The following is a 15,467-nucleotide window of genomic DNA, read 5'->3' on the forward strand; positions in this document are numbered from 1 at the left end:
CCCACAGTTCATTGCTTCTCTGCCATCTTGGTTTCTCCCACAATCCTGTGTTTCTCCGCCATCTTGGCCCTTCCCACAATACATTGCTTTCCCCACAGTGCTTTGGTGAACCGCCATTAACGGAGTGTCCCACAATCCTTTGCTTCACCGCCATTGGCCCTTCCCACAATCCATTGCTTCTCCCACAGTTCATTGCTTCTCCGCCATCTTGACTTCTCCCACAAGCCACTGCTTTTCCCACAGTTCATTGCCTAGCTGCCATTAACGGACTCTACCAGAATCCTTTGCTTCTCCACCATCTTGGCCCTTCCCACAATACATTGCTTTTCCCACAGTGCTTTGCTGAACCGCTGTTAACGGAGTGTCCCACAATCCTTTGCTTCTCCGCCATTGGCCCTTCCCACAATCCATTGCTTCTCCCACAGTTCATTGCTTCTCCGCCATCTTGACTTCTCCCACAAGCCACTGCTTTTCCCACAGTTCATTGCCTAGCTGCCATTAACGGACTCTACCAGAAGCCTTTGCTTCTCCAACATCGTGGCTTCTCTCACAATCCTTTGTTTCTCTGCCATCTTGGTCTCTGCCACAACCCATTGCTTTTCCCAGTATTCATTGCCTAGCCACCGTTAACGGACTGTACCAGAATCTTTTGCTTGTCTGACATATTGGCCCCTCCCACAATCCTTTGCTTCTCTACCATCTTGGACCTTCCCAGAATACATTGCTTTTCCCACAGTGCCTTGCTTAACCACTGTTAACGAACTCTACACAATCCTTTCCGATCTTGGCTTCTCCCACAATCCATTGCTCCTCTCCCATTCTTGGCCTGTCTCACATAATCCGTTGCTTCTCCCCCACTCTCTGCCCTTTTCCTTCTGACCTCTAGTCCTCACCTCCCTGAGAACCTATTGCTTTCCTTATAATCCAGTTATAATCCTTATAATTTCTGCAGCGGTTCCCCACTTCTAGTACAGCCAATTCCTTCTCCCACCATTCCCTAGCTCCCCTGCAATCCAGTCCGTTTCCCACAGTTCTCTATCCTCCCACAATTTTTCCCAGTTCCTTTTTTTCTCTAACAATTCCTGTGATCCCTTGTCATTCCCACACAAATCACATTCTGCCTCGTCTCGATTGGCTCAACAGTTCTCTATTCTTCATAGTTTCATTGGTAGCACAGTTGTGTATTCCACGTTCTTCCATTCTCTCGCACAATGCTTTATTTTCCTAATTCCTTTCCCTACGATATTTTGTCACACAATTTCGTGTTTCTCCTAGAATTCCTTGTTCTCATAACTGTCTCCCCAAATTTCCTTCTCTCCCCCGTGAGCCTATGTTTTTCTCACAATTCCCTGTCTCTCCCACAATACCCTTTTTTTTCCCTCAAAATTACTTCTTTTCTTTCACAATCCTGATGTCTTTTTTGTTTGGCACAAATCTCCATTTTCCTTGGTGATTGTTTTATACTGTGTTGCCTTTTGTTTCCTTTTTAATTTCTTTGGTCTCACGATTGCTTAGCTCTCCCACAATCTAATTATTTTTCTCCTATAATCCGTTGTCACTCCCACATTCCCAATCTCTCCCACAAAACAGTTTTCCTAGAGTTTGTTTTGTCTCCTACAGTTGCCCTTTCTCTTCCACGATCCGCTGTCGTTCCCACAATACTTTATCGCTCTCACAAGTCCTTCTTTCCTTCCGTTGCCCATTTTCTCCCACAATTCGGGACTCTGTTGGCACTCACAAGTCTGTATTTTTCTCAATACTTGTGATTTTGACCACTTTTCATCTTTCTCGCAATCCTGTTTTTCCCACATTCTGTTCCTCTTTTCTCACGTTAACTGTGTCTCCCATAATTCTCCGCCATGATCTCATTTTCCCGCTATTCCCATGTCTCGTAATACTGGTTTTCCCACAGTTCCGTATTTTGTCCCCCAGTTCTTTGTCTCACATGAGCCCTCTTGTTCCTACAGTTCCTGCAGTTCCCAAAAACTCCCCTTTGATGCCCGTGATCCCTGGTCTTTCCCATGATGACCTCTCCCAAGATTCTCTGCTTTAACCCCATATTCCAGCAATTCCTTTTTTTCTTTTTTTTTTTTTTTTTTGAGAGTATGTGGGGGTGGGGCAGAGGGAGAGGAAGAGAGAGAATCCCAAGCAGACTCCATGCTCAGCTTGGAGCCCAACATGGGGCTTGATCTCACAACCATGACATCATGACCTGAGCCAACATTAAGAGTTGGGGTGCCTGGGTGCCTCAGTAGGTACATATGCAACTCTTGATTTGGGCTTGGGCCATGATCTCACCGTCTGGGGGCTCAAGCCCCACGTCAGGCTCTGCACTGACTGTGCGGAGCCTCCTTGGGATTCTCTCTGTCCCTTCCCCAGTTGCACGCCCACGCGGGCACACTTGCTCTCGCTCTCTCAAAATAAGTAAAAGAAGTTTTCTTTTTTTTTTAATTTTTATTTTAATGTTTATTTATTTTTGAGACAGAGAGAGACTGAACATGAATGGGGGAGGGGCAGAGAGAGGGAGACACAGAATCCGAAACAGGCTCCAGGCTCTGAGCTGTCAGCACAGAGCCCGACGCGGGGCTCGAACTCACATACCGCGAGATCGTGACCTGAGCCGAAGTCGGACGCTTAACCGACTGAGCCACCCAGGCGCCCCAGAAGTTTTCTTTTTTTATAGTCAGAGGCTTAACCAACTGACTCACCCAGGCACCCACCCTCCCCCCCACCCCGCAATGCCATTTCTTAATGAAAATCGTTTCTTTCCAGTAATCCCTTGTCTTACGCACAGTGCCCTGTCTCCCCTATAATCCTCTTCTGTCCCACAGCTCTCTTCTCGCTCAATTTCTTGTCATTCTTGCACTGCTTGGCCTCCCACGGTTCTTCGTTGATTCGCGAGACTCCCCTTTTCTCCACGGGTCTTGCTCTCCCATAACCCTTTGTCTTTTCACACTTTATTGTTCTCGCCCAGAGTTCGCTCTGTTTTGTTTTTGGTTGTTGATTTAATACTTTTATTTTTTTTTTTTATTTATTTTTTTTATTTTTTATTTTTTAATATATGAAATTTACTGTCAAATTGGTTTCCATACAACACCCAGTGCTCATCCCAAAAGGTGCCCTCCTCAATACCCATACTTTTATTATTTTTAAATTCCGGTGTAATTACAGTGTCAGCTTAAGGTGTACAGCATAGTAATCCAGCAATTCTGTACCTCAGTGCTCATCACCAGAAGTGCCCTCTTAATCTCCTTCACCTGTCACCCCTCCCCGGACCCACCTCCCCTCTGGTACCATCAGTTCTCTATATTTAAGAGTCTGATGTTTTTGTTCCCCGCCCCTCGTTGTTTGTTTTGTTTTTTAAATTCTATGATGAGTGAAATCATATGGTATTTTTTCTCTTTGTCCACTTAGCGTTATACCGTCTAGCTCCATCCATTTTGTTACAAATGGCAAGATTTCATTCTTTTAATGAAATTAAATATTTTATTATATGTATATACCATCCCTTTATTCATCTGTTGATGGATACTTGGGTCGCTTCCCTGATTTAGTCATTGTAAATAATGCTGCAATGAACATCGAGTGCATCTTTGAAAATTCGTGGTGTTTAACTTTGTGTTTTTCGGTATGGAGTTTCCTCAAAAGTTAAAAAGAGAACGACCTTATGATCCATCAATCACGCTACTAGGTATTGATGTTTATTGCAGTGTTGTCTACAATAGCCACGTTATGGGAACGGCCCAAGTGTCCACTGAAACTTTGCCATTTGCAACATCAAACACGGAACCAGAGAAGTATTATGCTGAGCGAAAGAAATGAGTCAGAGAAAGACCAATTCCAAAAAAAGCAGGGGGTGGGGCGCCAACCAGGAAACAGGGTCTTCACTATAGAGCACAAACGGATGGTCACCAGAGGGGAGGTGCTGGGTGGGTGGGTAAAATACGTGATGGGGATTAAAGAGTGCACCTGTCGTGAGGAGTACGGAGTGTTGTACGGACGTGTTGAATCACAATATCGTACACCTGAAACTAGTACCATAGTTATGTTAACGAACTGGAATTTAAATAAAAACTTTAAAAAATAGCATTGGACAACCAAAAAAAAAAAACAAAAACAACCAAAAACCATACTTCCCGTCGACCTTACAATTCATCATCCCCCAAGATTGTTCTTTCCCACTGTTTCCTGTCTCTGCCATAATACATTTCTTCTACAGTTTCCTTCGTTCTTCCCAGTACCCTTTCTCTCATAACCGTTTGTTGTTCCCACAGTTCCCCTTTCACTGCCCTGCTCTCGTCTTTCGCACGGTGCCCTATATTTCTCACCATTCCCTTTTTCCCACAATGCCTGTCTTTCCCACAATTCCCCTTTCTCTATAATCCCTTTGTTCACATAATTGTTTTTTTAAGAGAGAGAGAGAGAGCGAGCGCAAATGGGGGGAGGGGCAGAGGGAGGAGAGAGAGAATCCTAAGCAGTCTCCACACCCGGCAAGGAGCCTAATGCAGGAGTCGATCCCACGACCCTGGCTGGGATCGTGACCTGAACCAAAACCAAGAGTTGGACGCTCAACCGACTGAGCCACCCAGGCGCCCCTCTCGTAATTCTGTTTCTGTCCCACAATTCGACTTCCTTTCCCATAATTCCTTGTCTCACTCACAGTCCCTGGCCTCCTGCAATTCCTTCTCTCGCACAATTCTTTTCCCATAATCCCTTTTGTCCTACAATGCCTTGTCTGTCCCACAGTTCTCCGTATTCTCCATAGCCTAGTTCTCTCCCAGTTCTCTTTCCCAGTGTCCCCACTTTCTTCCACAGTTCTGGGTTCTTCATGGTCTCTCACAAGTCTGTTTTCTTCTACAATGCTGTTTTCTTCCACATCCTGTCTCTTGTAAAATGTTGTTTCTGCTAAATACTCTGTTCTTCCCCATAATTCCTTCTCACAATTGCCTGTTTCCCACAATTGTTTCTCCCCCAATTCTCTCTCCCTTAATTTTTTTTTTTTTTTTTAATTTTTTTTTTTTAACGTTTATTTATTTTTGAGACAGAGAGAGACAGAGCATGAACGGGGGAGGGGCAGAGAGAGAGGGAGACATAGAATCGGAAGCAGGCTCCAGGCTCTGAGCCATCGGCCCAGAGCCCGACGCGGGGCTCGAACTCACGGAGTGTGAGATCGTGACCTGAGCCGAAGTCGGACGCTTAACCGACTGAGCCACCCAGGCGCCCCAACTCTCTCCCTTAATTTCTTATTGTCCCTGACAACTCCGTCTCTCCCCAGATTCCATCTCTCTCCCATAGTTCCTCATTCTCTCCAGAATTCCCGTTCTTTCCCATAGTTCTGTTCCCTCCCGTATTCCCTTGTGTCATCCACAGTTCTCGCTCCCACAATTCCTTGTCTTACCCTTGGTTCCCTGTTGTCACTTGCTCTTCTCCTGAATGTAACACCAGGTGGCCCTGTGGATGGTACTTGCTAGGGAAGCGTGGAAGAGAGTGGGCCCGGGGCTCTGACTCTCGTGCTCCCTGGATCCAATTCAGCACTTGAAGGAGATCCAGGCCCTAGTGCCCTGTGTTCTGTATGGCTCATGGGTGCCCGCTGATGGGGCTCTCTGACCGAGGGCTGCGGGCTTTCGGGGGATCCGGGAGCAACAGGTGAGGTGCCTTCCCGAATCTCAGGTCTACATGGGGCCGCGACGTCCCCAAGCACCTGTCTGGGGCTTGCAAGGGTCATTCGAGAGTCACGAGGAAGGGGGCTGGCCCTTGGGCGCCACGAGCTTGTGGGCATCTGCCTCTCCTGCAGGGACAGCTGTCAGGTACTTGCCCTTTGCACCAATGGAATTCGTCCCAATCCCCCAATAGCCTCATTGGATTATCTTCTCAGAGACTTGCTCACTCAGCCAGCGTGTTCTCTGGAGACCTTCATGAGCAGAAGAGAAGATCCATGGAGGTCTCAGCCTGCTGGACCCGCTAAAGTCCGCGCAGGCAGGGCTGGACTCGGGGGCCGTGGCTTCAGCATCACTGGCATCTGACACAGTTGTTGTGGTACAAATGGATTTCCTCTGCGGGGCCTCTGGGCGAGGATGAAAGAACCCGGAACTCTGAAAAAGCCACAGGATCCAGAGCAAGCCCCAGAGTGTGAGGTCACGGGGAAATGTCTAAAGCCCGGACCTTGATCACAAGCCACCGTGTGATATTCCCCTGCAGCCTTTGTAAGGACCGCAGAAGTCACACAGACAAGTTCCCATGAGCTCAGGGTGTCCTCATAAACAGCGGGTGACCCTGTGAAAATGCGGTCTTTTTGAAGTGCCACCGGCTTCTCCGGCAGGAATGCGGTTCTGGAAGCGTCTCTTCCCAGCTGTGCCTGGTTTCCTGGAATCCCAGGCTCACTGCCGCAAGCAGCGGGTCTCCCATCATCCTTGTCGGCACCCCAGACTCTCCTCAGGGTCCGCCTGCAGCCTCTATGGCCGGCGTGGGTCCTCCCACTGCCCGCTAAACTCACCTCTTCATGGGGCTCATGGAACTTGGCCTGACTCACCCAGACCCGTGTTCTCCCGGATTTCCTGTTCGCCCGGCACCGGGAGGAAGGTCGGAGTGCGGTGGCGGGAGGGCACTGCAGCACCGTGCTGGCTCTTTCTCGGTCACATCGGCCCGTCCTCCCGTAAGCGAGGCCTTCCCAGGCGTCTCCGCAGACAGCTCTCCTGGTGCCTTGTCTTTTCCAGAGAACGCTAATGTTCTTTTCTTCCTTACGCGTTCCCCACAGCTGTGCACGTGTCTCTTTTTTAAGTTGTGCTGGTTCCCGCCGTTCTTTTTACTCATCGGTCCCGATTCCCCGGGACGCTGGTGCTGCACCCTGCTGATGGCAGGGCACTTGCTGCCCTGTGTTTATCCATTCAGGACTTGTTTATCGAGCACATTCCATGTGCCAGGTGCTGTTTCAGGCACTACCACGGTGAGTACGACAGGTCCCTCATCTAACGGGACTCTCCACCGTAGCAGCAGAGACAGAATGAAAAATACAAATACAAAATACAAAATATCATCTTTCGGGTAGTGAAATACCATGGAGAAAAAGAGAGCCATACGGGGCAGCGGAGTGATTTCAGGTCGGGTGTCCTGGATTTCTCCCTGAGGATGAGGTTCTCCCAGGGCCATTTGAATTAAGATCTGAGTGAAGTGTAGAAGGGAGCCATGAGAAAATCTGGAAGAGAGCTTTACAGGCAGAAGCGATTGTGCAAAGGCCCTGTGGCAGAACTGAGTTGGGAGCGTGAGAGAGGCCAGTGTGCCTGAGCGTTGGGAGTGAACAGAGAGGGACGTGAGTGGAGACTACACTGACCGGCAAGGTCCGCTGGTGGAGGGAGTTTGGGATTTGGAGATTTTTGTGAAGGTTACTTGCCCCATGTGCAGTTGAGAAGGCCACCCTTCTTTCTGTCTTCATCTCAATTGCCCACATCCAACCTGGGACCTGGCATGTAGGAGGCACGCCTGGATACTCGCAGAATGAAAAAAGAGTTCTGAGGTCTGTTCCAAAGGACGCCCCCAGGTTCTGAAGGAAGGTGTGTTACCAGAACGACTGAACAGATCTTCAAGATTCCTCTTCTGGCAGGAATAATTCTGCTGTCCTTCACCCGCCTCTTCTTCCTGGAACCACGTGGCAGCAAGCATGAAAAGACCACTTGGAGGTGTTTTCGTGTGACAGAGGCTGGCGGTCTCCTCCGTGTGGGCCCCGTGGGGCCCCGGTGACCTTTTCACCCCCCGCCCCCGTGGCAGCTGTCCCCATGGTCACCCAAGCGCGCCGTGATCCCGTGCTCCCCGGTCCGACAGCACAGGGCCCCGAAGCCCCCGTGTCGGCCCACGGTTGGTTTCCGTTTGGTCTGTGGCATCCACGCGGTTCTGCGGAGACGCACACGTGGCTGCCCAGGGCAGACGCTTGGGAAAAGGGGCAGAAAATGGATGCAAGGTCCCGCACCAGTTGCTGACAAGAGACGCTCTTCTCCTCCCCAGGTTCCGACGCCAGCACGGTTGAAATCTATGTCACAAGCGGGTCCCGCAACGAAAATGAGGTGGAATCTGTTCCCGAACCCCAGGGAGACCTCTGAGGGGGACGTGACAGGGGTCCGGTCCCCACATCCTCAGGTTCTGCGTTTCTCGCTCTTTAGAACTGCGTTCTCCCCACAAACCTTCCTGTCCTCGCCGTGTTGTAACGGTTCCTTCCCGAGGAGTAGCCGTGGTAAGAGACGCGATCCGCGAGCACGAGCTTGGGAACAGAGAGAGAATTCCTTCCAGACCAGACACAGCAGCTGCTCCCCACCCTTCTGAGGTTGCCTATAATGTAAATGCCAGACCCAGGTCCTTAGAAAAGTGAATAAAGTCGTTGTAACTGAGCTCTGGGCCTGGCTCGCATGCTGTCTGAACACCTCTAGCAAATGCTCTTGAGCAAGGCCTTGATGACGTAGCCCCTGGTCCCCATGCTGTGCTGAGCAGTGACCTGGTCTAAGGACTAAGGACTAAGGACTCCTTGGCCCTGATAGACACCATTTCCCAGGTTAGAATCTTTGCATCAGTTGAAATATAGGTCTATCCAGGTGGATCTATAGGTATGTATTTAAAGTTTTTAAATGTATTTATGGGCAAAATATCGTCGCATGCATTGGAGTTACAGGCCACGTGGGAAGATCCATAGAAAAAGCAAGGCAGTGTTTTCCCGGGACACCACAGACCGCCCGGCCATGGGACACCTCCCTTCTGGTCAAGGATGCCCTTTTTTGCTCTAGAAAAGCCGTCCAGGAAGCTTCTGGACTTGTACTCTTAGAGAGTCGCCTGGCCGCAGCAGCATTTGGGGCACACCTGCACTGTGGCCACGGTGCCCTGGGCATGCGCATTCCTGAGAATGGGCCCAAGCTACGTCACTCCCCCGCCTTGATCCAAAGTGTCAGGGGCGTGCGAAGGAAGCTTAGCTTTTCGGAGCGGTATGTGCCTTCTTTATCTGCCTCCGTGTGGACTCTTCAGTCCCCAGCAGCACCAGAAGCCCCTCTTCTGCTTGAGGACCCCCCCTCAACAGCATGAGGCCAGCCCTCCCCCCCCCCACCTCCGCCTGTAGGCACAGGTACTAGCTTTCACACCTCCCTGGCCGAGCCAGTCTAGTTAGCAGCTAGCGCCCGAGGGAAAGGGCCGCAGAGAAGCAGGTCTGGAGAGGGGCTGAGGGGCCACTCCGGTGTCGTGTCCACACGTGGGCAGTGCCCGGGGCTGTGTCTGTGCGCACCTCCCCTGCATGGGCCTGGTCCTCCAGGATTCCTCAGAGGGCCCGGTATCCTCGTTTGTTCTTTTTGCCTTACGCCAGCGAGTCAGGTTCAGAGGCTTGCAAGGAAGAACCCTTTCCGAACTGATGATCCAATGACAACCCCTCCGAGATGGGGTGGCCAAGTCCCCAGCTGGCGCAGCGGTTATGCCCGAGGAGGTTGTTGGGGGTGGGGGGGCCTGAAAGCCAGAAGATGCGTGAATATCCCCTCATGCCTACTTGCCGGGCAGCGAGCGGGCCCGTGCGGTGGAGAACGTGCAAATGAACATCACCGACGGGCATCGAGTCCAACTAGTGAAGAGAAGGGACAACGGAGCAAACCCGGGGATAAGCCAGAAAATGACGGGCCGCTCGGTTGTAAGCAGTCTGTCAGGCTGGTTGCTGCGGGGGCATCTGATTACGCTTTTGTAGATGGTGGGTGCGAAAGCAATGATCCAGTGGAGAGAAAGCAACACTGATGGGAGAGAAGTTTTCAAAAAGGTGAGGACACCGGGCCCCAGCAGTCTGGGCTGGGACACGACAGACGGGTGGCCGGGAGTGTAGTTTGGGTGGAAAAGAGGAGGCTGTTCCCATCAGGTAGCTTTCATAGGACTTCGGTTTACCAGCCGGTCGGCTTATCATAGCACAAAAACCCTCGTGAGGACTCCACTCGCTCCCCCCGCTCCCAAAATGCCCTCGCGCTCCTTTCCCACTGTGCAGTTTGAGGACGTACCCCACCCGGCTGCTTTCCTGTGGTTTCTCCCGGTGACGTGTGCTCAAGGAACACTGCGCTCCCAGTCAGAGCCCCTGTCCTTGGAGTGCGGACGCCGTGCGTGGGTCCTTGCGCTCCCCACGTGGTGCCCCACACCCTGTCCACCCCCTTGCACGGCTTACCTTGTCATGGAGGAGACAAGATGTGGATGATGAAAAGTTCTCTGCTGAGTGACTGGAAGCTTGAGATGCCCCCAATTACGTAAGTTTCCTTTATAGTAGGAAGAATCCCCCTGAGAGCTATAGGTGACCCAGCATTGTTGCTGAAGCCACCAAAGCTACACATCACACGTGCCTTTATCCTGGGGACTCCCATCTTTCCAGGACCTTCCTACGGCTTGAGTGTGCTTCACCCCATTTCTGGAAACGTGGGAACATGCTTGGTCAACTTGGCAGGTGTTATAAAAAGAAAAGGCAGCAGGCTGAGCCCCCAGACAACACGGGGACCCCAGCCCTCTGCTTTGTTGTAGCGCAGGGTCGGGCTGGACTTGGAGGGAACGATACCATGACCTTGTCTGTGACTCCTACGGCAAAAGTACCCATACAGCACTCCCTGCCTCTCCTCGTCAACTGCCCCCTCCCTAATCCTGGGACGGCAGTGCCCAGTCATGTAGACCCCCACCCCCCACCAATTGATCAAAGTGACAGGAAGCCCCTGCCAGATGTGCTACATTCGAGACACTGGTAGACGTCTGAACGGTAGCCTGTGTCCTAAACTCACCCGTGTCCTAGGACTCGGGTTCTCCAAGTTAAAGCTAATCCTTGAATGCAGAGCCCCAGCAAAGCAAGCTGCTGATAGGAGAACACTCACTTGCTTTGAGTTTTGACCACAACCAGCCTGCAAGAAAGTAATGAAGAAACACACGAACACATGCTTCGTTTATACAACACGTTACGGTAACTGGGGGCCGCCGCGCCTCCCACATCGTGCGGTTCCGGAAGTTCCCTTGGCCCTACTTGAGCCCAGCAATCCTGCGAAGAGGCCCTCAAGTTACGGTCTTGCTGAGAAAATGCAGTTTGCTCTTCGTTCATCCATGTCACCGCGGGCCCAACCAAGAGTTAACCAAGCGAGACCCAAGAAAGCACACCCACCAAGTTCTCTAATATCAAAATAGAGCAATTTATTCAAGACACTGAGTATGATCTGTTGATTTTCTCTTGACACAAATGAGCTACGACACACAAAGTGATTCTTCTTCTCAGAGAGCGTGAAGGTGGGTGGGGGGGGGGGGTGGAGGACGACGAAACGAGGGGTGACGTGAACAGAACCGAATCTAGAAAATGCAGACAGGGGACCACATCTGGCTGTACGTCTGACACAGACAATAAAAACTGCAGAAGCCAGAATTCAAAACTGCAGTGAGTGGCAGAAGGAACATTTCTGCATTTGACAAGAAACCGGATAAAAGGAGGAAAAAACGAGATGGAACAGAAGGTTAAAAAACAGAGTAAAATAACAAGGAATAAAGCAGACCCTGACATTTGACAAAGTGCACTTCACTGGGCTCCGCGATCTAGTTTCAGAAAGACAAGACGGAGGTCAAGTTCCGGGTGTCGTGTGGGGTCAGAGGGTTTAGACCCTGTGGTGCAGGACATGCTCTTGGTCACGTCAAACCCCAGGACATGCTCTTGGTCATTTCAAGCCCAAGCGAAGATTCCAGGAAGGATGACTGTGTCACTCTGCTTTCAGAATCAAGGTTCAATTTGGTCACTAAGACTTCAGCGTTTACCCGCCATTGTTTAAGAGCCGTAAACAATGGCAAACAGGAACTTCCCACGAGGGCCGCCCCTCGATGGTGAAGGGGAACCTCCCGGCTTGCTGGAAGTCGCCGACGTGAGAGGCTCAGCGGACAGCCGTCGTGCCGAGGGTGGGGGTGGGCCGGAGGCCTGCCCTGCGTGCTCAGGCTCCGTCCCTCTTCAGGCCCGGGAGCTCCTCTCCTGCGGCTGCTGGGGGTGGGGTGGGGTGGGGGGGGGGGGGAGGCAGGGTTGGGGACCATCTGCCTCTGTCACCCCAGCTCCATTCTGTGCCTTGCAGCCCGTGGCTCCCAGCGGATCATTCCCACGTGATTCAGACTTAGGAATCACGAGGCTAAAGCCCACATCTCCACAGGACCCCGGCCACTGACGTCCACGGGAAGCTTATCTAGTGAACCCGACAGGACATCCCACCATGACCGCCCGACGTCGACTGGCTTGTGAGACACGAGCCACGTGCTGACCGTGGCCCAACCCTCAACAACTTCTCTGCAGAGGTGACATTTTTACTTGGGGTAGGGGTCAAGACGGTGTTGGTCTGGATCCCCAGCAAACAGCGCCCCAAACCTAATGACTTCTTAGGGCAGGCGGTCGTCGTCTGCGACCTTCAAAAACGGGAATGTGACGCCACAGAACTCAGACCTTCCGGGCTAAACACTTAGGGAACGGAGCCTGAATCAAATACCCAGCTTGTACACAGAGCCCTTTCTGGTCTTCTACAGACGGGGCTTGCATAACTCGGGTATCCAAGCGGAGGGCAATGGACGATCTAGAAGGAAGAACGCACCCTGGCTGTTGCCGCCGGTCCCTGCACATTCCACGTCCTGCGGGAGGCCGCTGTCCTGCCGGCTGGATTTTGGCTTCACGGACGGACGCCACCCTCCAAACGACACCCTGTCTCACTGCTGGGACGCGCACCCAGCCGAAGCCTGCCCCCGACCGGCAGGCACCCCTGCCCCCGGGCCTGACCAGCTTCCTCGCCCCTTCGTATGCCCGCTGGGAAACAGAGGAGAGAAGAGGCCCAATCTTTCGCTCCTTCCCCGATGCTAATGTAAAAAACAGGTCAGTGTCGGGTTAGGACGAGAGTACAAAGGGCACCTGATCCAATGAAAGGAAACTCCTCTAGGAACACAAAGCCATGTTTAATTTTTTAAAAACAGTAAAAAGATTCATTATTAAAAAAAAAAATTCTTTCTCCTGGTCTCTTGTGAGAGAAAGAAATGATGAAGACGGCAGAAATTATTAGTGATGTTCTACCTACGTAATTCACCTTCAGGACTGAGAGTCTCCCTTTCCCGTTCGTTTCTGTCACTATCACACCGGGTGAGATCCCGGAGGCTTTTAGGTGAGCTGTGCCAGGACGGGTCAACCGCTCTCGGTGAAGCGGCCGTGGGTACTCAGAGCGCCGTGAACAAGAGGTCGCTAACAGGTGACAGGGAGCCCAGCCGTCAGTGTGGATGGCTTCTTCAATTCCATTTGGTTTGGGAAATGCTTCCTGGGGTCAGAGGGCACTGTTCTCGACTCCTCTCGTGCCGGCTACGAGGGTGAACACCCCGAAACGATGCGACACTCTTCTTTGAACCAAAAAGCGCCGGGATTTGCGTCTCTCGCTGCAGAAGCATCCCCCCCCGCCGACCCCCAGGACCCACCCAGACTTTTCCACCCAGATTCCTAACCGCCTTTCACGATGCTGCAGGGAACGGAAAGGCCACCTCAGACCCTGCCTGTGTCCTCCTAAGATTTGCTTAAAATATGAATCACACAAAGCTCTCTGTGTCTGATGGCCATTTTAGGATTTTAAAATTGTTTTAACATAAAAATATTTTTTTTTTCCAAAAATACTCCGGGCTCTTTCTCTTATAAGTATTTTTTTTTTTTTTTTCTCCCGTAAAAAGTCCCCGTGCCCTGCCTTCTTACATAAAGCACTTATTATGCGCCGAAAGTGCCCTTGAGACCGAAGATCCGAAGCAACTATGAGAAAGGGACAGCGAGTGAGCGAGGGGCGGTGAGGGAGAGGGAGGAAGGGCGGAGGGGAGGACGAAGGGACGGGAAAGCCGACCGTCAGAGATTCTGGCATGGTGTCCACGAGGCTGCGTCTACGGAAGGCGTACTCAAACCAACACCACACCGCACGAAGGAGAGGTGGAGGGGGCACACAGTGGGAAGGAAGCAACAAACCAAAACCAGTTTCCATCTCAGACCGAAGGCCCCCGGACGACAGGATTCCAGCCAATAGAAAAACCACCGGACAAAGAAGATTCTAGAAAATAGAAAGTGTTGGGATTACAAAGTTGCGCGTTTCATCGGTACAAACTGGTCTTTGAACATCCTTTGTGAGAGCAAGTGCAGTGTCCAAATTGTTAGGGGGGAAAAAAACGAACCCACCACGTGGAGGAGAGTCCCCTCCCCCACTCTTGGTTTTATCACAGCATTTTTCTTTTTTCTTTTCTTTTTTGGCACAGCTTTTTTTGTTTGTTTTCTTTTTTCTCCTCTTCGTCTTTTCTCCTCTCAACTATCAGAGCCTGTTCTGGATGGAAAGCAAACCGTGCCCCCGCCTAGCCGGTGGCTCCATGCTTCCCAGGCTGAATGTTCTGGGTGGAAACCATTCCTTCCCCCTTTGATATGACTGTGTATGTTTCTGTTTTAAACTTCTTGATGAAGATTACGAGAAAGTAGAGACTCCTGTGGCCAGGATGAACTGATTTCCAAGTACACTCTAATGCAAGTCAAGTTCGTACAGTTTTGGAGCGGAAAGAACGGTGTCTGAGCATTGCTGCTTCACACATTCACTGCTGGTCCGTTAGAATTCTCTTCTAGAATAGTTTGTGTTTACTTTCGGAGATCTAAAACACACACCTGGAAGGAAACAGAAGGTGCCTCTTATCTTCACAGATGACAGCAAGATGCCTTTTGAGCCCCTGGACCAACTCCGGCCCGCCACCCATGTTCTGTAAATAAAGTTTTATTGGCAGCTTTAATAAAAGGCTAGTGTGTGAGCATGTGACCCAGCAACGCCAAGCAAACAGCACTACGTGGAAGCTCCAGGTCGAGGGCGATGCCAGGAACCAGTGGGGGAGGGGCGGGCTGCGTGACGGAGAGGACGACTCCAGCCCGAGCGCACAGACAATGGGAACATTTGCGGCCCTCGCGGACAGTCACCGAGCCAGCCCCACTGCTGCCCCCTGCCTTGGGGCTCACGGCAAGGCCAAGTGCGGGAACGAACCAAGAGGCTAGACAGCTCACGGGAGCAGAACGAGACCAGGAGGCCATGCCTTTATCACAAGAGGTCAGGGTCACAAACACGGGACTAAGCTAGGAGCAAGTTTCTCAGCCTCGGCACCGGTGACACCTAGAGCCAGATCCTTCCCTGCTCCGGGGGCCATTCTGCGCATTGTGGGAGGACTGGCGGCCTCCCTGCCCTCCACGCACCAGATGCCAGTAGCGACCCTGTCAAAGTAGTGACAGCCGAGTGCCTCCTGACATTGTGACAGGGCAGGATCACCCCTGTGGCATCCTCACGGGGCAGAATGTCCCTAAGAAAATGCTGGCCAGAATGACAACCTGGGAGGGAGGAAGAGGTGGCCGTTCACAGATGGTGCCAACCCAGGGGGTCAGCCCAGAAGTTTCCTTCACCAGAAGCACGTCTGTGCGGCGCCTGCGTGCAAAGCTGGTC

General features: G+C 51.6%; 2 protein-coding genes across 11 annotated transcripts in view; one reads left to right on the forward strand and one right to left on the reverse strand.

Moving 5' to 3' along the window:
* Positions 1-15,467, forward strand: part of GPR143 (G protein-coupled receptor 143) — a 62,625-nt gene that overhangs the window by 38,782 nt on the left and 8,376 nt on the right. For 2 of the 3 annotated variants that reach the window (XM_081792577.1, XM_081792575.1), the window contains one exon: positions 7,996-8,375. The exons of the other annotated variant lie outside the window; for it this stretch is intronic. In XM_081792577.1, the coding sequence (XP_081648703.1) occupies positions 7,996-8,090 (95 nt within the window). In that variant the 3' untranslated portion in view covers positions 8,091-8,375. Of the gene's footprint in view, positions 1-7,995; positions 8,376-15,467 lie in introns of those variants that run through there. 3 annotated transcript variants of the gene reach the window in all.
* The window catches only part of TBL1X (transducin beta like 1 X-linked), a 229,248-nt gene continuing 224,916 nt past the window's right edge, over positions 11,136-15,467 (reverse strand). For all 8 annotated transcript variants that reach the window (XM_081792571.1, XM_081792568.1, XM_081792569.1 and 5 more), the window contains one exon: positions 11,136-14,650. In XM_081792571.1, coding sequence (XP_081648697.1) covers positions 14,624-14,650 — 27 coding nt within the window. In that variant the 3' untranslated portion in view covers positions 11,136-14,623. The remainder of the gene's footprint in view (positions 14,651-15,467) is intronic.

Source organism: Panthera onca, chromosome X, assembly GCF_046562875.1.
Source record: "Panthera onca isolate mPanOnc1 chromosome X, mPanOnc1 haplotype 2, whole genome shotgun sequence".
Lineage (NCBI taxonomy): Eukaryota > Metazoa > Chordata > Mammalia > Carnivora > Felidae > Panthera > Panthera onca.